This window comes from Petromyzon marinus, chromosome 27 (genome assembly GCF_048934315.1).
Source record: "Petromyzon marinus isolate PM22_M1 ecotype Great Lakes invasive population chromosome 27, UKy_Petmar_22M1.pri1.0, whole genome shotgun sequence".
NCBI lineage: Eukaryota > Metazoa > Chordata > Hyperoartia > Petromyzontiformes > Petromyzontidae > Petromyzon > Petromyzon marinus.
Genome location: NC_133693.1, coordinates 4,694,521 through 4,716,740, shown reverse-complemented (window position 1 = coordinate 4,716,740; position 22,220 = coordinate 4,694,521). Strand labels below are relative to the sequence as shown.

Genomic DNA, 22,220 nt, shown 5'->3' with positions numbered 1-22,220 from the left:
TCAGGGCTTAATATCAGCTGGGTCCGTCCGGGTCGCTGACCCAAGAGAATACTTCCGTGCCCAGAAAACCACATCCATCATTCTTCATTCCTCTCGCTATGGCTGTGACTGACAGTCACGTGCCTCATCCAGTCTACCAGGGACACGGAAAATGTTCGACGAGAAATTAAGCCCCGGGCGTAAATGTCGAGCGTGTGGACGTGGACGGTGCAGCAGCAACCAGGGAGGGCTCACGGGCTGGAGGAGAGCCAAGCCGAAGGCTCTGAAGAGAAGGGGTAGGGGCGTGAGAATTTGGACAGGGGTGAGGGCACCCCCCCTCCCTTCTCCCCTCCCACATTTAATCCCTGCACCAGTTTGCCATGCCAACCAACCCTCTAACACCACTGGTGCCCCTAGGGATCTAACGATGCCACCTGTCCTGGATTTCCCAGGATCCTCCTCTTTTTTTTTTGACAGAGCCGTCCTGGGAAAATGTGCGAGTCTTCAAGTCCGCTCAAGACGACGCATTTACCGCGCAGTTCTCCCGTCTCCGGGTACTGCGAAGATATTCTTTGTCCCGCGGCCAGTCGCGGTTTCCTTTCTTTTTCGTTGTGTACCTGAACAGGTGGCAACACCCCCCCCCCCCCTCCCCGAGACGTTTTGGCGCCCGAAGGGCAAAGGTCAAAGGTGCCATGTCCGCTCGCCGCCACCGCAAGCTCGAACCACCAGCCGCCACACGCTCGCGTTGTCTCCAGAAAATTCGGCCCACGCAGCCGGCCGGTGCCCACCGCCCCCACGGGAGGGGCAGCCACCCTGCCCCCCGCCCGGTTGCCCCTCCCGCCCACCCCCACCCTCGGCGATTCCCTCCACTCTCAGTTCTGCTGGAGGATGAGGTTCTCGAGTTCGTCGGCCGATCGCAGGAGGAAGGCGGCCGACTCGCGGTACCCGGCGATGAGCTGCCTCACGGCCGACACCTCCACGGGGCTCAGCTGCTGCTGCTGCTGCTGCAGGGAGCCCGAGGTGGGGCACCCCACCGAGCCGGGGGTCAGCGGCGGGTGGGGACCCTTGGCCCCACCGGCGGCGGAGCCCCCCTCCGGGACCCCAGCGTCTCCGTTCACCGGCCTCTTCACGCTCAGGTCGGTGGGGCCTGTGGGTGGCAGGGGTGCGGGCAAACCTGTAGCGTGGCCTTGCTTTTAAGTGTTGAAGGGGTGGGCCCGGCGGTGGGGGGGGGGCATACAAAAACCTAGGGGGGCCACGAAACATTCAATGTTAAACTCTAAATAAATGGCAAACGTATAAACAGTGGGGGTGCACGGGGACCCTCACCATTGGGGATGCTTGGGGGCGGCAGTGCGGACACGTGTGGGGGTGGGAGCCCCGCGTACGCGTGGCGGCCGTAGCGTGCCGCCCCGTTCACCAGGCCGCTCGGGTCCGGGAGGAACGTGGCCGGAGATGGGGACGGAGCGGCCGGAAACGGCGGGTGGCCCCCTCCTCCGCCCCCGACGCCCCCCGCCACCGCCGCGTGCAGAACGTCCAGCGGTTGCAAGGCATGCTGGGAGTGCATGTCCGCCGCCTCGTCCTGAGGGAGAGGGGGAAGGTGGGCGAGCGGCGGCCTCCGTTAGCTTCTGTGCCGCTTCGCGTCGCCACTCTATTTTGGGTTTTGCTGTCGTAATTTTAAAACCACGAATTTACGCCGGTCGCTCCATTGGCGTCTTGTCGCACAACAAGGTATCCTTTTTGGGTTTCGACTTGCTGGGTCTCATCAGCAGAGTCGGGGCTTGTTAAACGAATTCTGCTGGCTGGGTTTTTTCGCAGAGCAGCGCAAGCACCTTTCGTTGTTGTTGGAGAACGCTCCACGGAAGCGGACGTCACAGAGCTACCTCTGAGAGATCCCTTCGCGTAACCTACCTCTGGACCACATGTATGTATGTTGAACTTAATTCGCACCGTACGTAGCCAACCGTGCTCATCTGATGAGAATGCAGCACCACCCAGGCTCACCACGTGATGGGCAAAACGGATATTTTCATTCTCGGAGCTGAAATCTTGCCAAAATTAAGTGCGGAACCAAATTTAACGCGATTGTCATTTGTGGCCAGGATGCTATTTTTTTAAAATAATATCACCATTGCTGAGCACAGGTCCGAAGACCCAACATACCGAGCAGGCAGGCAAACTTAACTGCACTTTTGAAAGGGTAAATCGTTTTTATGGAGTGCTATTCCTAAAAAAACATCTGGTAATTAATCCAGCAGCATTATTTTAACAACCTGGCTGATGAGACCCAAAAGGTCGCTACTGGTCCAGAGTTTGCTTGCTTAAAACAAAACACTGCTTGGGTAATACTGGTATAAAAAGACAATTTGAATCCATCTGAATACACATACACAACTAGCGAGGCTTCACCACAGTGGATGAGTGCTGTACCTTTTACTGGCGCTGGCCTCTCAAGTTATCAACCAGAAGCCTTGTTCTCTATGTTGTAATCATTAAGCGGAGACACAGATCAGCATCCCGGTAAGCACGGAGCGCCGGGCCAACGCTGCTCCAACGGTTCAACGTTTGGCCCCCGCATTGCACGATTACCGGGATTCTTCTACGTCCTGTTGTCCTTTTTCTTTTTTACTTGGAGCTTGGGAAAACGATGGCACCGATGAGAACGAGGAGGATGAGAAGGAGGAGCGGCGCCCGTACCTGCAGCTGGCTCTCGATGCGCATTCGCTTGGCCGCGTTGCGACTCTCGCTCTCGCACGCCGCCGCCAGGATCGTCTCGGCGAGCGCCGACGTGAGGTGGGCCGGCGGCGGGCGGGACTGCAGGTGCCGGCAAAAATCACGGGGTCACCGCGACGCTCACCCCACACCCCTGTGCCCCCCTCGCCACCCCCCACTGCCTGGGCGGGTGGGGCGGCTGCCCTGGGCACCTCTCCCAAGGCCGCGTGGGGTGCGGGGGCTTCGCATCGATGGGTAGCTACAAAATAGTTTCGAAATGAAGCGAGGAGTGGCAGCTGGTGTCTCACTAAGTTTTTGGTGAGGGAAGTTTTTTCTGTGTGGGTCTGGGCAGGGGGGGCGGCGTGGAAGGGGGGTGCGAGGTGTGTGCTGCTGCGGCGGCGAGATGTTATCTCCCTCGCCTGGTGTGCAGGAGGTCACGGGTTAGACCCCGCACCCTGATGATGCCCGTTGCATGTTTGGAATTTTCGTGTTCCCTGTCCCCGTGGTGGGCTCATGCGTCATTCTCCGAGTTCCTCAGGGTTTTTCCCTCCACATTAAAAAAAAACACGCGTTCATATTATTTGGCGGCTGTTATCAATTCCCACGTGTGATGATGATCCTTTGTATGTATGTTGAACTTCCTTCGCACCGTACGTAGCCAGCCTTGCTCGTCGGAGGTGCGAGGAACGGAATGATATAAGCCACTTCGATGAGCCAGGTAGCCAGGTGGCCACGTCGCCTTTGAAAAAGAGCTTATAGCTCAGTGGGCTTTACCTGGTAAATAAAATAGTTTAGTGTGCACGTGATGAATGTGTGTATGGGGAGTGATAGTGTAGCGGTTAGCGCGTTGCGCTACAAACCTGGCAATCCGGGTTCGATTCTCACTCACGGCCAACACCAGTGACGACTATCCAAACTCGTCCAGGGCCTCCCCTAGGTCGGCTCAGCCTCAAATTAGTACCCGGTGAGGTGTGTCAACATCACCACTGGGGAGACAAAGACGGCCGGGCGTGGTGCTGGCCACCCACACCCTCATGTGCCATGCCGGCCTTCATAGGTGCTCGCTAACAGCACTTGCCCCAACAGCCTGTCGAGGCTGCGCGAGGGATCTTTGTCTGTGTGCTGACAGTGTAAATACGTGCGGTGCGCGTGCCGACGATGTGTGTGCGATTGTGCTCGCTAACCATAGGCTTAGGCGCGCGTGCGCCGACCGAGCACAGCGTGCACCCACGCGCGAGTCAGCGAGCTCGCTCGCGGCACCTGCCCCGCAAGACTGTCGAGGCTACGCACGGGGGGGTCTTCGTCGCCGAGCAGAGGGGGCCGGCCGGCGGCCTACGCCGCGGGTTTCTCTCGGGCCGCATCGCGGAATGTTTTGTGGCGCGGGGGTTGGTGGGTCGGGTGAGGGGTGGGTGGGGTGGGGGGGGTGGGGGGGGTGGGGGGGGTGGGTGTTCGGACGCGCACGGCACTCACGGTGGCTGCGCACTTGCGGCGCGTGCCCTCCTCGGCCGCCCCCACCTGCTCGGAGCCGTGCTTGCGCGTGCGCCGGCAGGACTTGAGGTAGGTGCGGATGCGCTTGCGGGCTCGCTCCTGGAACTCGGGGAACTGGCGGTGGCACGACTCGATGATGGCCTGCACCTTCTCCTTGGGCTGCTTCGAGATGGGCACCATCCGGTCCAGGTTCTCGTCCACGAATAGTCGCACGAACATCTGCGCGGCACCGGCAGCGGCGTCAGCGTCACCGTCAGCGTCACCGTCAGCGTCACCGTCGTCCCAAGGGCCTCTCCCAAAAAAACAAAATAAATCTTCAAGTGGCATTCTTATTGCGCAGTGATATCGTCGCATTACCGTCGAACTGGTCAATTTTATCTTGATTTTAAGCTTTCGTGACTGCAGGAATCCATACTCTTTGGTGACGGACGCTTGTGTTGCGCCCGAAACGTCATGATTTATTTTATTTTATACCTACGCGACTTTACCAAAAGAACCAAAGAGTATGGTCAATTTAAATTGTCAGAAAATGCAATGAAGCCCAAATTAAGATCGAAATTTAACTTGTTGTGACCGGGGCTAAGACGAACCCAGGATCTTAATGGTGATAGCTCGGAGCTCTGACCTCTGAGCCACCCGATGACCTTCGACCGTGAGAGGAGATCAAGATTCTCTCAACGGTTTGGGACAACTGGGTCCGACTCTCCCCTAGGACAACGTGCCAATTGCTACATTACAGATATTGCAACGCAACTCCAAGGCAGTGACTTCTACGCTCTGTGCTGAGATTTATATCAATACCAGTGAAGGAAATAATTTAACTGGTTCAGCAAAAGGGGCTTTTTTTGTTTTATGGACAAGAGTGATGGACTCACTCTTGTCTTTCTCTCATCTCACTCCACTCCCTTCCACGCACTCTCTCCGCTCCAGCAGCTGAGGCTTTTTGTGCAAACACTCAGTCACACGCCACACCGAGGGTGAGGGGGTTATGAGTTATGAGTCCACACGGTAGCGGAATTGTCCCCTCTCAGCAGCGAGTGAGAGAACGAGAGAACCGAGACGTGCACGGGCGTGAGCGTGAGCGCGACGCGAGTCTACGGGAACTCGCGTCGCCCTCCGGGTTCCCGGCATCTCGCGATCTGCGCTTCATTTCGTGCCTGATCTGTCTGCGTGGGCGACCACGGGGAACTCGTTTCCACGCCGTGGTTCAAGATCACCTCGAGCAGCCCGAGGCTGCATCATCTCTGGGCTGTCAAGTGTGCACAAGGACGTCTGTGTGAGTGATGGTCAGTGTGAGGGTCAATCCGAGGGTCAGTGTTGAAGCCCATCCAAGGCGTCAGTCCCAGGGTAAAGTTTGAGGGTCTGAAGGTTAGTGTGAGGGTCCAAGGGTCAGGGAGGGCCAGTCTGGGGGTCAGTCTGGGGGTCAGTCTGGGGGTCAGAGGGATAGTCTTGAGGGTCAATGTGAGGATCAAGCATCTGTGTGAGGATGAGTGTGGCGGTCTGTCGGTCAATCTGAGGGTCAGCCTGTGGGTCAGTTTGAGTGAACCGTGTGGCGAAGCCAGCGCGGCCGTACTCACGTTGAAGGCCTTGAGCCTCTCCTGGTCGACGCCGTCGCTCTCCGCCAGCCTCTCCCCGTCGTCGCCGTCGTCGTGATCGTCCTCGTCATCGTCGGCCCGGCCCCCCACAAAGGAACCTTCGCGAACGCCACCCCCACCGCCGCCGCCGCCACCACCGGGTCCCGGGGGGCCGCTCGGTCGAACACAGCCCCGAGCTCCCCCAAGCTGCCGCGTAGGAGAGGAGAGACAAGCCGAGCGAGGAAAGATCCCCCGTGTAGCCTCTAACAGGCTGTCGGGGCAAGTGCTGTTCGCGAGCAGCACCCGTGAAAGTCGGCACTGCGGCACACGAGGGGGTGGGTGGCCAGCACCACGCCCGGCCGCCTTTGTCTCCCCAGTGGTGATGTTTGACACACCGCACCACGTACTCATTTGAGGCTGAGTCGACCTAGGCGAGGCTCAGGACCGGTTCAGATAATCTGGTTCGTAGTGCGGCGTGCTGACTGCTGCACGACCACTCCAAAGGCACACACACGCACATAAAGATCAAAGATAAAGACAAAGATCCCCCGTATAGCCTGAACAGACTGTTGGGGCAAGTGCTGTTAACAAGCACCTATGAAGGCCGGCACGGCACACTAGGGGGTGGGTGGCCAACACCACGCCCGGCCGCCTTTGTCTCCCCAGTGGTGATGTTGACACACCTCACTGGGTACTCATTTGAGGCTGAGCCGACCTAGGGGAGGCCCAGGACCGGTTCAGATAATCGTCACCGGTGTTGGCCGTGAGTGGGAATCGAACCCGGGTCGCCGGGTTCGTAGTGCTGCGTAGCGCTACACACTACACCGCCGCTCCCACATACACATGTGCGCGCACACCAGACGGCGCGTGGCATGCGGCAGAAGCACGCACCTCCCGTGGCGCCGCGCGGGAAAACTTGAACCGGCCGCGCGGGGCCTCATCGTCGTCGTCGTCCTCCTCCTCCTCGGGGGGGGCCCCGTGCCCCGTGAGCCCCGGCCCCCGACCCGGGCCCCGACCCACGCTCGGGGCCGTGGCGACCCCGCGCTGCGCTAGCGGCGCCAACGCCGTGAAGGCCGGCGCGGGGCTCCCGTAGCCGTTGGTGGCCCCGGGGCCGCGAACTCCGGCCCCCGGCGCGACCCCTCCCTCCGCGGGGTCAGAGGTCAGGGTGGAAGACTCGCTGTCGCTGAACCTCTCGCCTGGTGACGCTGCGACCAGACAGCGAGGCGGCCCGTAGTCATCATCTCCCCGTGTTGGGTAAAACGCGTACAATTTTGTGGGATGTAAAATTGTTGATAAGTTGTCCTGGGGAGAGAAAACTCACCCTGCCCAGCCATAGTAATGTGGAATTTCCGCCCGTGGCTTGGGCCTGTGGGCTCTGAACTTGAGATTAAGTACTACCCCATTTGCCCAATGCTCATCCGAGTAGAAAAAAATCCCACTGGGATCTAAATACTTGTAGGAAGACTCTCCAACCACCAATACTCCGTGCAGGTTAATACAACACTCACCAACCCACTCATTTACTCACTAATCTACTCACTCAATTATCCACCCTCTCGCCCAGCCACCCATCCACTCACCCAATCACTTACTCACCCACTCACTCGCCCACTCGCCCACTCGCCCACTCGCTCACCCACTCACTCAACCACCATGCTGCAGGTCACAATGCTTCTCTTTCTGATTCTTCCTGCGCACCGCTCCACTTTGGAAAGTTCCCTCCCATCATCGCCTCCCCCCCCACCCCACAAGCTCCTACAATAATAACCTCGCTCGATTTAAAAGTGCCCTTTGCTTTCCGCTTGACAAGTTGGGCCTCTGGGCTTGTGGTCTGTGGTTTTATATGGAACTCAATTAAGGCTGAAGTGGATGCCACGTGACTTAGGAGTCAAAATCATCTCTGGGTTTCTTTGTATGAGATTTCCCAGAGTCCGGTGATCGCAGGTAGACTAAGTTGCATCGTTGTTCACTCAGGCGCTGTTATCTTAAGGTGTTTTGAAACAGTGCGCAAAGAAGTGTGGAGAAACGCACGCTCGTAATTCATCGAGAGACACAAAGACGGACACGTGGGATGAAAGAACGTACACTGGGCTAACGTCCAAATTTAAATCTTGAAGAAAGGTCAGCGAGGCCTAGGGCAGGATGCGTCACGGCCAGAAGAGACGACCGCCAAGGGTTGCGAATAATGACGGAGCCGAAGCCGAGGGATGGAATGCGTCCGAGAAGCCGTCCACCGAAGAGAGATGGGAGCGATGAAGTCGGCTCATGCCGGGTGGATGATTAGATTATAGATCACAGGATCACGATATAAGCGCTAGGTGGATGAACTGACCTCCATGCGTGCAATGGGTGCCACAGGCCTGCTGTGCACCTACATCGTCAGCTGAGGACAGAGCAAAAAAAATAAGTTGTACTGTACTCCGTTTCAACATCTATGCCCCCCTTCCTCGCACTAAGCGTGGTGTAGTGTGGTGAAATATCACCTACTACCCGCGCAGCGTGGGGGGGGGGGGGAGACACTCATGCAGCAGTGGATTGACCATGGCTGCTGCTGATGATGCTGATGGTGAATGAATGCAAATTGGACGCAGCTGCGTTGGTGCACTTGGGACGAGAGCCACAGCTGGAGGAGCTGTTGTTCGGCCGCTCGGCCGGGTGACTCGGGGTTAAGGGGTTGGGGGGGGGAGACAGCGTGCAGTGTCGTGAGAGCCGACGCATGGATGGCAAAGTGCCACTCCGAGCCCTCCAAGACAAATTTTCTGGTCGGCTTGTTTGCCCAGGAAAAGGCCTCTCTCTCCCCTCTCTCTCGCCGAGTCTCGGGAAGGAGGGCCCTGGCAAGTTCGTCACAGGAGGGGGCGATGTCGCCTCCGTGCGTGATCACAGTTTGAGTCATGTGCGCGTGTAAGTTGTCATCACTGGGCTGTTTGGCGAAAACAAGTTACATTGTGTTATATTTGTTATTTTAGCTATGGGAGGAAACTGAAACAGAACAGGGGGAGAAACGTAAAAATTACAAACACAGAAAGGTGCACGAGTTGGGAATCGAACCCAGGATCCTTGCTGTAAGGGGAGCGGAGTGAGACGAGAGGTAGGAGAGTGTGTGGAGGGGCAAGTGGAGTGAGATGAGAGGGGGGAGAGTGTGTGGAGGGGCGGGTTGAGTGAGATGAGAGGGGTAGAGGTAGGAGAGTGTGTGCAGAGGCAAGTCCATGTACTCATCGCGGCCGTTGTTCCTCGCCTCCCACAACAGTTCGAGGCCCCAGTCGCCCACCGTTCTCCCCCTTCGGTCCCTATTGTTTATTTGGCAATTGGGCGATAAATCGGCGCAGCCATCAGCGATCGCATCTGCTTACCGCGTGATTTACGCGGTGCGCCCCCATTGGACGGACAGGCAATGCCCGAGTTTATCTGTCTGGGGAGCGGTGGTGGAACGGTGAGCGCTATGCTGCGCAACGAACCCGGCGTCCCGTGTCCGATGCCCGCTCACGGCCACCAACACAAGTTGCGATGATCTAAAACCGGTCTTGCGCCTCCCCTAGGTCGACTCTGCCTCAAATGAGTACCTCGATGCGGTGGGTAAAAACATCGCCACTGGGGAGACAAAGACGGCCGGGCGTGGTGCTGGCCACCCACCTCCTCGTGCGCCGTGCCGGCCTTCTTAGGTGCTCGCTAACAGCACTTGCCCCGACAGTCTGTTAAGGCTACACGGGGCAACATTGCCTTGTCCGTCTGTGTATCTGCCGCGCAAGCAAAAGCCGAGCCCGAAGGATTCCTCGGCGTCACCGAGAGGCTTCGAGACGCCGTCGTCACCACCGTTAAGAAGAATCTCAATATGAAATCCGTGGCGCAGCCACCCCACCAACCCCCCATCCCGGTGCTGCTGCAAGATTGTGGCAATAAATAAATATCATCCCGGCACACCACATTCATCATGATCCCCCACCTCTCTCTGTCTCGCTAAGGGAACCGTGGGCTACTAAGGCATGTGCCACCTACTCTCGTCTAGCGGCGGCGACGACCAGGAAAATATGCCGTGGGAAATGAAGCCAGGCACGTCGGGGATGTTGGGGAGGGGAATGGCGTGCCGTGTGGGGGGGTGGCAGGCGGCTGGGCGATGGGGTTTGGTGGAGGGGGGGGACCCCTTCGCCCCACATCGCCCTTGAGCCTGAGCTCATCTGCCAGCCAGGGCACATCCTCCCCTTGCGCGCACGCGTGCGTGTGTGTGTGTGAGCAAATGCTTCCTCCTCCTATTCCTCCTCTTTACCCACTCGTGCGCCCTGCCCTCTCATCCGCCTGCATCCCCCCGCCCACCCCTGCTCTACCCCACCCCACCCCTGCTCTACCCCCCCAACCCACCTCTGCTCTACCCCTCCCACCCCTGCTTTACCCCCCCACCCCACCCCTGCTCTACCCCACCCCACCCCTACCACCCCCCTCCCCACCGCCATTCGTGGCGGACACTGAGTCATAGCGGAGGAGACGGAGCTGCACTTTGACTCTGCAGCTCATTCCGCAAGAGAGAGGGAGGGGGAGGAGGCAACGGAGAGGAGTCGGGGAGGTCGAAGGGGAGTGGGAGGGAGGGGGAGTGGGAGGGAGGGGGGAGAGAGGCGGAGTGGGAGGGAGGGGGAGTGGGAGGGAGGGGGGAGTGGGAGGGAGTGGAAGGGAGGAGGAGTTGGAGGGAGGAGGAGTAGGATGGAGAAGTGGGAGGGAGTGGGGGTGGGAGGAGGAGTGGGAGGGAGGGGAGTGGGAGGGAGGGTGGGAGGGCAGGGGAGTGGGAGGGAGGGTGGGAGGGCGGGGGAGTGGGAGGGAGGGTGGGAGGGCGGGGGAGTGGGACGGAGTGTGGGAATGAGGGGGGAGTGGGAGGGAGGGGGAGGGGGGAGTGGGAGGGAGGGGGAGTGGGAGGGAGGGAGGGGGAGTGGGAGGGAGTGGGAGGGAGGGGGAGGGGGGAGTGGGAGGGAGGGGGAGTGGGAGGGAGGGGAGGGAGGGGGAGTGGGAGGGAGGGGAGGGAGGGGGGAGTGGGAGGGAAGCGGGAGTGGGAGGGAGGGGGGAGTGGAAGGGAGGAGGAGTGGGAGGGAGGGAGGGAGGGAGGGAGGGGGGTGGGAGGGGGGATAGGAGGAGTGGGAGGAAGGGAGGGGGGGTGAGAGGAGGAGTGGGAGGGAGGGAGGGGGAGTGGGAGGGAGGGGGTGGGGGGGAGTGAGAGGGAGGGAGGGAGGGGGGTGGGAGGGAGGGGGGAGGAGGAGTGGGCGGGAGGGGGGTGGGGGGGAGTTGGAGGGAGTGGGAGTAGGAGGGAGGGGGAGTGGGAGGGAGGGGGAGGCACGTAATCTCCGCTCCTGGGCTTAGTGGCAACAATCGGCTTCCGTGGGAGCGTGCAGAGGGATATTGTGAGAGGAGTCCAGGGGATACTGTGACAGGGGACACAGTATCCCCCCCTAACAGTATCCCCCCCGAGCAGTATCCCATGCTCCCCCTCGCAATCTCACAGTATCCCCTCTCAATCGTGGGGGAGCCGGCGCAGGGGATAATGTAAGTGTGTGACACAGACGTTGCCAAAGACAAAGATACCTATAGTCCTAGCAGGCTGTAGGGAGGTAAGTGATGTTGGGGAGCGCCCAACAGCACACGCCACTCTCCTCTCAAGCACATGCACGCAAGATGTGTCACGCAGTTGCGCACAATCTCACGAGCAAACAGTCAAAGGCACACTCAGAAAGGCAAAGATTCCCCGCATAGACTGGAGGGACGAGTGCTGTTATGTCAACCACCTATGAAGAACGGCACGGCACACGAAGGGGCTGGTGTGGCCAGAACCACGCCCGGCCGCCTCTCTCTCCCCCCAGTGCTGATGTTTTAGACGACGCACCTGGTACTCATTTGAGGCTGGGTCGACCTAAGGGAGGCCCAAGGCAAGTTTTGATAATTGTCCCTGGTGTTGGCCGTGAGCGGGAATCAAACTCGGGACTGCGGATTCATAGCGCGACGTGCTAACCGCTGCCAAACACATTCACCCAGTCACAGCACCTATGAAGGCCAAAACGTGCACTAACACATACTACACACCGAGAGGCACACATGTGTACGCACACGGTGACACATTCAAACAAACGAATTCAGACACGTACACACGCACACATTCACACACTCACAGACACATTCACACATGCACATATTCACGACGAAAAGTCACACATTCACACAAAAATTCCGTTTGCCACGATGTAGCGCTTACATCACCATGCCGCTTGTGCCAGGCTAGGTGCACGTTGTGGCCACGTGAAGTATCGAAGGCTCACTGGCAAGACACAAGTCACAGGACAGACCCAGGTGCCATAGCTTGACTAAGATGACAGAATTTGCACCCCACTGTGCCAACTTGCTGATATTCAGCCGCTCGTTGTTGTGAGCATCGCTCCTCTGCCCTCCGTTGTTGCTGGAGGGCGACTGCCTACAACTGCCCAACAACAGCGTCCTTCACGAGCCTCCTCGACAGACGCCGATTTTGACACCGCTGGTGCCAGTCATTGGCAAGTACAGCCAACTTCTGTATAGCATCAGTCAGTTTGATCTTTAGCCCTGCAGCGCGTGTTTAGCCCGCTCTTTCCAGCCAAACAGAAGCTGCTTGGGCATGCGGTGGCTGGGCATGCGGGCTACGTGACCCACCCAACGCAGCCTCGCCTTGCCGGAGTAGCTCACCGCAGGAACTGGGTCCAGATCTTTCAAGTATATGTGAGCTCCTCACACTGTCCAGTTTGGTTAATCCCAGGATGGATCGTCGGAAGGCCAGCCTTTATATTTCAAACCAGCACAGATGATCCTTTAGCGGACACCGCGCGTTGCAAGCACAGAGAACGAAGGGAATACCCACAGCTTCATACGGAGCATGAGGCCAGGTAGCTTCCACACAGCGTTACGCAGCTGATAAAAATAAAATGCCACTCAGCTGATCCGGAGCGAGACCTCCGCTGCCATTCACACACGAAAACATTCAACAAAGACACATTCACACATCAAGACACGTGTGCGCGCACACACACATCAGGTGGGTGCGTGCAATCGTCCACCATAAAATAACCGAGGGCAGCGTGGGCGAGCGTGAGCGAACGTGCGATGGGGGGTGGGGGGGGGGGGTAGAGGTGGACTCACCTTGACCGTGCGAAAAGGCCATGCCATTGTCCTCCCCGGAGCTGGGCTCGGAGGAGGTGAGGTGGCCGGGCGATGCCGTGCCAGGGTCGCTCATCTCAGGGCCCCCTCCGCGTCCTCGTCGTCGTCTTCCTGCTGCCACTGCCACCGCCACCGCTCACTGCTGAAGCAGCATCGCTGTGGCCGACGAGACGGGCGCAGGGTCAAGAGAAGGGACCGCCGGTCCCGCGTCACTCCCCTCGTCTCCCCCTCGCACCACTCCCATGGATACAGCAGTGCAGAACTGGACTCTAATCCGATTATTATTTGAGCTATCGATTTCTCTATCGAATTCGGTTCGATTACTCGACCGCAATCGGATAACAGGAAAATAATTGGTGGGGGGCGGGGAGGAAGTCCCACCTCCGTTCCCACGTGTGCCGCTGGACGGGAGGTGATCGGGCGGGGCTTTGTGGGTGATGTCACACTGGGCGTGTCTTGTAGGGGGGTTTCCCGTCTTCGGGAGGCCGGATTGGCGGGGCGGGGGGTGATGCCATTTTTCAAGGTGCCCGAGTAATCGACCGTCGATCAAAAAAAATCGATTACGATCCCCCATAGCTTACTCGACAATCGATAAATTGTCCATAGATCTGCAGCAGCAACTCGGATTGCCCCCAAACCAATAATTGGAATATAATTGTTTAATTGTTATACATTGTTAACACGGTACTAAATTATTGTTGAATTGGCAGGGACCCTCCTGAGTCTCGAGACTCGATGAGGATCTCCAGGGCGAAGAGGCGTAATAATATTAATAGACACACCACTCACTCGCGCACAAAAATCCCCCGTATAGCCTTCAACAAACTTTTGGGGCAAGTGCTGTTAGCGAGCACCTACTTATGACCGGCACAGCATGCGAGCGGGTGGATAGGTGTCCAACACCACGCCCGGCCGCCTTTGTCTCCCCCAGTTCATTACACACTGCACCAAAGTACTAATTTGAGACTGAGTCGACCTAGGGGGGGGGGTGGCTGTGAGCGGGAATCGAACACGGGTCGCGGGCGGTGATTTTGTAGCGCAGTGCACCACCAAAGACAAAGATCCCCCGCGTAGCCACAACAACCTGTCGGGGCAAGTTCTGTCCGTGAGCAGCACCTATGAAGGTCGCCCGGCCGCCTTTGTCTCCCCAGTGGCGATGTTTACACACCGCACCGGGTACTCATTTGAGGCCGAGTCGACCTAGCGGAGGCCCAAGTTACCCGGTTCAGATAATCGTCACCGGTGCTGGTGGCCGTGAGCGGGAATCGAACTCGGGACGCTGGGTTCGAAGCGCGGCGCAGCGCTAACCGCTGCACCACCGCTCGCACTCACACAGACTTGTGCCGACCCCTCTCGGGCAGTGATACTCAACATTGTGTTGGCTACTTCCTACCTCCCCCCACACCTCTTGTTGAATTTCGTTACAACCGAGTGTCCCCCTTTCCTGACACCCCCCCCCACCCCGCCCCCAACGTGGTTCTGAGAAATATATGTACGAATTAATGATCGTCAATGTTTTTAACCAAGAGTCCAACTTGTGAGCGTGGACACTGACTCGCTGTTCACTGCAAGCGAATAAAAACGAAATCGACGGACGTTCTGCAGTTAGTTCCCGCTCGCCGGTTACCCTTGGAACCCGGCATTGTTTACGCGATCGATGAGTTTATCAAGGTCTTTGATATCGCTCCAGGTCACCATATGGATGAAATGGTTAGCGTACTTATTTTAGATTGGCATATTCGCACCTGATTATTCACCAGTGACAAATTTTCACACATTCATGAAGCCACCTCACGTACCCCGGGGGGGGGCGGGGGGCTCCACGTACCCCCCCACCCCTCCCCCGGTTGAGAACCCACTGCTCTTGGGGTTTCCCGAGAAGGGTTACATTAGCAACGTTGCCCGTGCGCGGGCGTTGGACAGGTTTGCCAGGCTTGAACGGGTGTGTGTGTGTGTGAGCGGGCAGGCACGCAGGTGTGTGTGTGAGCGGGCAGGCACGCAGGTGTGTGTGTGTGAGCGGGCAGGCACGCAGGTGTGTGTGTGTGAGCGGGCAGGCACGCAGGTGTGTGTGTGTGTGCCTCCACAGGTGAATTGTGGGGAGTGGTGGCGCAGAGGTTACCGCACTGCGCTACTCACCCGGCGTCGAGCCGAGTTCGATTTCCGCTCGTGACCAACACCAGTGACGATTGTCTGAACCGATCCTGGGCCTTCCCCCGGGACGACTCGGCCTGAATTGAGTACCTGGTGCGGTGGCCACCCACCCCCTCGCGTGCCGTGCCACGGGGCCTTCATAGGTGCTCGCCAACAGCACTTGCCCCAACAGTCTGTTAGGGCTACAACGGGGGATATTTGTCTTTTTTATTGGTGTACAAGTATGAATGTATATGTGCAGGTGTGTTGATACACAGGTGTGCAAGTGGATAGATATGTATGTATGCCAGTTTGCAGGTGTGTTGATGTTTAGGTGTTCAGGTGTGCATGTGTGTCCTAGATATGAGTGTTGCGTAGGTGTGTGGGTGAATAGATAAGAAAGGATGCAGGTACACGTGCAGGTGTGAGTCGACGCGCAGGGGTGAGTCGACGTGCAGGTGTGAGTCGACGTGCAGGTGTGAGTCGATGTGCAGGTGTGAGTCGATGTGCAGGTGTGAGTCGACACGTAGGTGTGATTCGACGTGCAGGTGTGAGTCGATGCGCAGGTGTGAGTAATTGCAAGGGATTTTGAATGAGCCAGGGGCTCGAGAATGCATGGAGGCGTGAATAGGTAAGATACGAACACTCCCTACCCGGTACCTGTGAAAAAAGGAGCTTTATAGCTCATCGGATTCCTCCAGTATAAATACATTGATTCTGAACTCGCCTGGCTCACCCCCTTCCCTGGCACTAACATCTGTACACACACACACACCCTGTATCACCCACAGACAGCAAAAACGCAGTCACGCTCAATTACTTATTATATATACACACAAGACAAAAAAAAATCCCCCATATAGCCGACTCAGGCTGCTGGGGCAAGTCCGGTTAGCGAAAAATCTACACATGCCCAACGCACCACACCAGGCTGCCTTTGTCTCCCCAATCCTGACGCTTGCACGCCGCGCCAGAGAGGAGGCCCAGGGCTGGTTCAGACAGCGACCTCCGATTAGCACGGTTGGCTACGTACGGTGCGCGAGAAGTCCAACGTGGGCACGTACACCACTGGTATTGGCCGTGAGTGGGAATCGAACTCGGATTTCGTAGTGCGGCGCGCTGACCGCTACCGGTCCCGCACGCGCTTACATACAACGACAGATATCCCCACATGGCCTTTAATTCCAGTGTTCTACATTGCAAGTCTCGCGGGCCACTGCGGCCCCTGGTGACCTTTAGTGCGACCCCTGACGTGCGGGCCCCCGACACAATACACAGCACGTGACAACACCGCCCCAACTTCATCATCATCATCGTGCCGCTGTCAAACCACCCCCCCCCCCCCCCAGTGGTTTCAAGTGTGTGGCGGCCCTCACGCACTGATGAACAATATGGCTTTAAAGAGAGCGTTGGGGGCAAAGTGCCTTTCGCGAGCACCTATTTGCACGTACACCCTAATCCACTTAAACACACGCGCACCTTACCGACAGACACGCGTAACATCGCATAACACCCCCCACCCCCACCTCTCATTCCCATCCCTTTCTCGTCCTTGTCGCACAGTTGAGTTGACCAACAAGCCACGTGCCCCGTCGAAGCCAAGTTGCACGCGGTCGCACACTCGACCACGCGCTCCTCTGGCCTACCCGATCGCCAAAAGATCTCGGAAGCTGGGCGATTGGGAGAGGGGGGGGGGTGAGCCTCGATAGTTGCTTGGAAGGATCGGTGGGTGGGTGACCCGTTCACAAAAAAGACAGGCTTTCATAGCGTCCCGTGGGGCTACGTGAAAGTGGCAGCAAAAGCCACACTGGCTGTACTCCACCGCGAAGCTTCTATTCTCAATTCGCAAATGTTGCGACCGGTGAGTTGAAGTACGGTCCATCCTCACGACTCGCAGGCATGTCTACAAGCGTAGCAAGTGCTGTTAGCGGGAAATGTGGAAGCACACCACGCCACACAGCCGCCTTTGTCTCCCCAGTGCTGATATTTACGCATCGCTCCAGTTACTCACTTTGAGACTGGATCGACGATAGGTGTGATGTTAATCGCCGCTGATGGTAGTTCGATTTCCAGCCGTGGTCTGAAATCGAACTCGTGCAGCTGAGTTCCCAAAACGTGACACACACGCAAACTATATCACTCAGTCAAATACAAATACAAAGATCCACCGTATAGCCTTAACAGACTGTAGGGACAAGTGTTGCTAGGGAGCACCTATAAAGGCTTGCACGGCACACAGGGGGTAGGTGGCCAGCAACACGCCCGGTCGCCTTTGTCTCCCCGGTGGCGATATTTACACATCGCACCAGATACTCATTTAAGGCTGAGTCGACCTAGGGGAGGCCCAGGTACTGGTTCAGATAATCGTCACACTGGTGTTGGCCGTGAGCGGGAATCGAACCCGGGTCGCCGGGCTCCTAGCGCAGCGCGCTAACCGCTACACTACCGCTCCCCACAACTCATAACAAACTCTTTGACACACACGCATGCATTCACACGCACGGCAACAGCACACCGCTCTCATGCACAGTCTCTCTCTCTCACACACACACGCGCTCTCTCATACTCACATCCCCTTGTAACAAACACGTGGCTTTGTGGTGTGGACAGCACCACGCCCAGTTCCTCCGAAGTGCGGGCCACTGTTGACACACCGCACTGGGTACGAACTAATTTTTTTTTTAGGGCTTAAGGCAGGGCGAGGGTTCCGGTTAAGTTATCACTAGCCACCCATGTTAGCTCTGGCCGGGATTCCAACTCAGGTTTGCTGAGGTCGTAGCGCGGTGCGCTTACCACTTGCACTACGGGCTCCCTGAAACACCAGCCGCGCGCGTGCGAGTACAGACACACACACAAGACAAATGTCCCCCGTATAGGCTTAACAAGACTGCTGGGGCAAGAGCCGCTAAGTACCAGGCACTTATTTGAGGTTGTATCAACCCAGGGGGGAGGGCCAGGACCGGTTCAAATATTCACCACTGTTGTTGATTGCGAGCGGGGATTCAAACTCGGGTCGCTGGGTCTCTCGTAGCGCAGTAATGCGAACCGTAGCGCTACCGCTCCCCGCACACAAAGGACACACACAGGTGCAGACACCCTCCACATCCATGACCACCCACGTAACCACAATCGTGGCAGGCCACCTCCGTGGCCATGACCTGCAACTCGGATGCGAACTCACTCCACCCAACTGTGAGCTCTGCCTGGTGTCTCAGCACTGGGAGGAGATCGAGAGAAGGACCAGGAGCAAGAGGGAGCCGCGGGGAGAAGAGGGTGCAGGGGAGAGCAGGGGAAAGCCGAAGGCAGAGCAGGGAGAAGAGAGCATGGAGAACAATGGAGAGCAGAAAGAACAATGGAGAGCAGGAACAATTGAGAGCAGGGAGAACAATGGAAAGCAGGGGACACAAGGGAGAGCATGGAGAACAATGGAGAACAGCGGGAACAAGAGATAGCAGGGGGAACAAGGGAGATCAGGGGAAACAATGGAGAGCAGGGAGAACATTGGAGAACAGGGAGAACATTGGAGAACAGGGGGAACAAGGGAGAGCAGGGAGAACAAGGGGGAGCAGGGGGAACAATGGAGAGCAGGGGCACCAATGTATAGCAGGGGGAACAATGGAGAGCAGGGAAAACAATGGAGAGCAGGGGAAACAATGGAGAGCAGGGGGAATAAGGGGGAGCAGGAGAATACGGGGGGAGCAAGGAGATTAGGGGGCAGCAGAGGGGGCTAAAGCATGAGGTGGGGGGGGGAGCAAGGGACCAGGGGGAGTAGAGGAAGCGATGGGAGCAGGCAGGTTCCCTTCGCGGCCCGATTCGTTCCTCCTCCCCATTCGCTTTGCACTCAACAACAACAGCGGCGGCGGGCGGGGCGAGCACATGCGCGGGTGTTCACGTGCGGGAGTGTGTACGTGTGGGGTGTGTGAACGTGTCAGTGTGTGTGTGTAGGGGAGCGGTGGTGTAGGGGGTTAGCGCGCGTTGCGCTACGAACCTGGCGACCCGAGTTCGATTCCCGCTCACGGCCACCAACACCAGTGACGATTATATCTGAACCGGTCCTGGGTCTCCCCTAGGTCGACTCGGCCTCAAATGAGTAGCTGCCGGGCGTAGTGTTGGCCACCCACCCCCTCGTGTGCCGTGCCACGGGGCCTTCATAGGTGCTCGCTAACAGCACTTGCCCCAACAGTCTGTTTAGGCTACACAGGGGATCTTTGTCTTTGTGTATACGTGTAAGCGCGTATAAGCGTATACGTGTAAGCGCGTATAAGCGTATAAGCGTATAAGTGTGTACGTGTGTGTGTATGCGCGAGTTTTAACCTGTACATGTATGTGCGCACGTGTATGTGGGGTACACGTGTGTTACTGTATTACACACTGCGGTGAGAGGGAGGTGTGGGAGGGACATGGAGTAGGCGAGGGGAGAGGAGGGGTGGGTGGGAAGAGACACGGGGAGGGAGGAGGTGACGGACAGAGGCACAGAGGGAGGGGAGAGACACTGAGACACGGGTCTAGGGGCCGGCTGGTCCCTCCCGGGAGCCACGACGAGGGAGCGGACCACGCGAGACGCAAGAGACAAATGGAGCAGACACGATCGTGGGCAGACACCGAGGGGCAGACACGGCGACACGAAGGGGGTGGCCTCCGAGAGACGCTGAAGGATTTGCCCAGACCTCCTCCCCAAACCACCCCCCATCCCCATCTCTCCCTCCCGCCCCTCTCCTCCCCCGGGCGCACATCACCGCGGCAGCATGGAGGGGGGCCGCAGCGAGGATCGAGGGGTGGGGTTAGGGGTGTGGGGATGGAGGGTGCGGGTAAGCGTAGGGGCGGGGGAGGGATAGGGGCTTGGGGGTAGGGGTAGCGGTGAGAGGGAGTAAGGGCGCAAGGCCTCTCTGCACCAGGATTCGCGCTTCGCCGTGCCCCAGTCCGTGTCTCCCACTGTCTCACCCATGTCTCCGTCTCTCCCCCTGTCTCACCCATGTCTCCGTGTCTCCCACTGTCTCACCCATGTCTCCCCCTGTCTCACTCCTGTCTCCTCCTGTCCGTTGTCCGCGTCTCTCTCCCCCTGTCTCACACCCCCGTCTTTCTCTGTCTCTCTGTCTCACCCTGCTCGTGTTTCACCCCACACCACCCCACCCCCATGTTCCCGTCTCGCTGTGTCCCATCCTGTCTCGCCGCTGTCTGTCTCTCTGTCTCCCCCTGCCCTCGCCGCCAGAAACCACGCACGTCTAAAGTCTGCGGTGCTCTGGGCTCCTTGGCCGCTGTCCCCCTCTCTCTCCGCGTATCTTCCCTCCCATCATCAGCAACAGCATCATCGGCATCATCGCATCTCGTGTCCTCATCTCGCTGGCCATCATCGTCGGCAACATCATCAGCAGCAGCAGCAGCAACATCATCGCTATGGTGCCCTCGTCTCGCTCACACAGCAACAGCATCAATCGTCAGCATCAGCAGCAGCAACAACATCAGCAGCAGCATCAGCAGTAGCAACATTATCATTCGCACGGCCCTCGTGGCCCCGTCTCGCCACTCCGCGCCCCCCTGGAGAGAGAGAGAGAGAGAGGCGGAGGGGGGGGGGGTGCATCACGCACACGTACCACCTCCTCCTCCTCCTGCTTCTCCTCCCGCGGATACTCGGGGCTTCATCTGGAGCCACGGGCGGCGCGAGAAGGCGACGCTGTGGAGCTTCTAGGAGCGAGGCGGCGGCGAGGAGACGTTGAGAGGTAGAGAGAGTAGGAGGAGGTAGTGGAGGAGGAGGAGCGCTGAGCGGAGCTCGGAGGAGCGCAGAGCGGAGCCTCTGACGTCAGCGCGCGGGGACTTCCGACTCCCTCCGAGGGAGCGAGCGGGGGCCCCGTGCCACCCTGCACGGGAGAGAGCGAGAGGGAGGGAGAGAGAGACGGGGGCGGCGGGCGGGGTGTCGGCGGCGATACGCGGGGACAGGGAGACGTGGGGAGAGGGAGAGATACAGAGAGGAAGGGGGGGGGGGGTGTACGCGGAGAGAGAAAGAGAGCGGTACATGGGGAGGGAGAGAGAGTGGGAGGGAGAGAGAGGGAGATACATAGGGATGGGGAGACATGGGGAGAGGGAGAGCTAAAGAGGGGTACACGCGGGAGAGAGGGGGGGGGGGGAGAAACACATGGGGATGGTGAGACACAGAGAGAGGAAGAGATACAGAGAAAGGGGTAACATGGGAGAGAGAGTGGGAGGGAGGGAGGGAGAAACACATGGGGATGAGCAGACATGGGGAGAGGCAGAGATGGGGACACTCGGAGAGAGAGGGAGAGAGATACGTGGGATGGGGGCACAGCAGGAGATATGCAGAGAGATACACGGGAAAGAGAGGGACGGAGAGGGAGAGAGATGCATGGGGATGGGAATACATCGAGAGAGGGAGAGACAGAGAGAGAGATATATAGAGAGAGACTTGTAGAGAGAGGGGTACACAGAGAGAGATACATGGGGAGTCATCGAGGCATACCGCGGATATTCGGAGAGAGAGAGAGGGGGAGACAGACAGAGAGGGGTACAATAATAATAAGAGAGATATACGGGGAGAGAGAGGGGCACAGGTACAGTGAGGGGGTACATATGGGAGGGAGAGAGCTACACGGGGAGAGAGAGCGAGGAGCGAGAGGGATAGAAGGGTGCACAGGGAGAAATACACGGAAGGGAGATGTTGGGATGTACATGGGGAGAGAGATACACACAAGCACATACAGCACACAGAGACACACAGACACATACTGTGTATCGTTAGATATATAGAGATGCAACACATAGATTCGAACATATACTGAGATTAACATGCAGATATGCCGGTTCACGTACACACTACTGATTACACATCGAGGCACGCGTAGACTGAAACAAAGATACGTTCGTATTGATATTTGCATATGTATAGACTGGACATACACAAACGTGCATACCCACATAGAGACAAGGACGAAAATCCCCCGTGTAGCCTTTAACAACCTGTTCGGGGCAAGTGCTGTTAGCGAGCATCTATGAAGGCCGGCATGGCACACGTGGCGTTGCAGTGGTTAGCGCACCGCGCTACGAACTCGGCAATCAAAGTTACATTGCTGGACAGGAACGATGACAATGCGAATAACCTTTCGCAGTGTCTAATACATCGGTACGGGGAAGACAAAGGCGTTCGTGCGTGGGATTGCCCGCACCAACTAGTGT

The 22,220-nt window shown here is 58.0% G+C and overlaps 1 protein-coding gene across 4 annotated transcripts; it reads right to left on the bottom strand.

Moving 5' to 3' along the window:
- Positions 1-831: 831 nt before the first annotated feature.
- Positions 832-21,396, bottom strand: LOC116946489 (nucleolar protein 4-like). 4 transcript variants are annotated; one of them, XM_032961428.2, is made up of 8 exons: positions 20,621-21,396; positions 12,888-13,061; positions 6,642-6,955; positions 5,754-5,957; positions 4,159-4,395; positions 2,674-2,790; positions 1,306-1,558; positions 832-1,126 (listed from the first exon to the last, which is right to left on the bottom strand). In XM_032961428.2, exons 2-8 carry the CDS (start codon positions 12,979-12,981, stop codon positions 852-854), a joined length of 1,494 nt encoding a protein of 497 aa, XP_032817319.2. In that variant the 5' UTR covers positions 12,982-13,061; positions 20,621-21,396; the 3' UTR covers positions 832-851. The 4 variants fall into 4 exon arrangements, with proteins under 4 accessions (XP_032817319.2, XP_032817317.2, XP_032817316.2 ...); XM_032961426.2 differs by having other exon boundaries at positions 20,627-21,395; XM_032961425.2 differs by having other exon boundaries at positions 20,630-21,394.
- Positions 21,397-22,220: the final 824 nt, after the last annotated feature.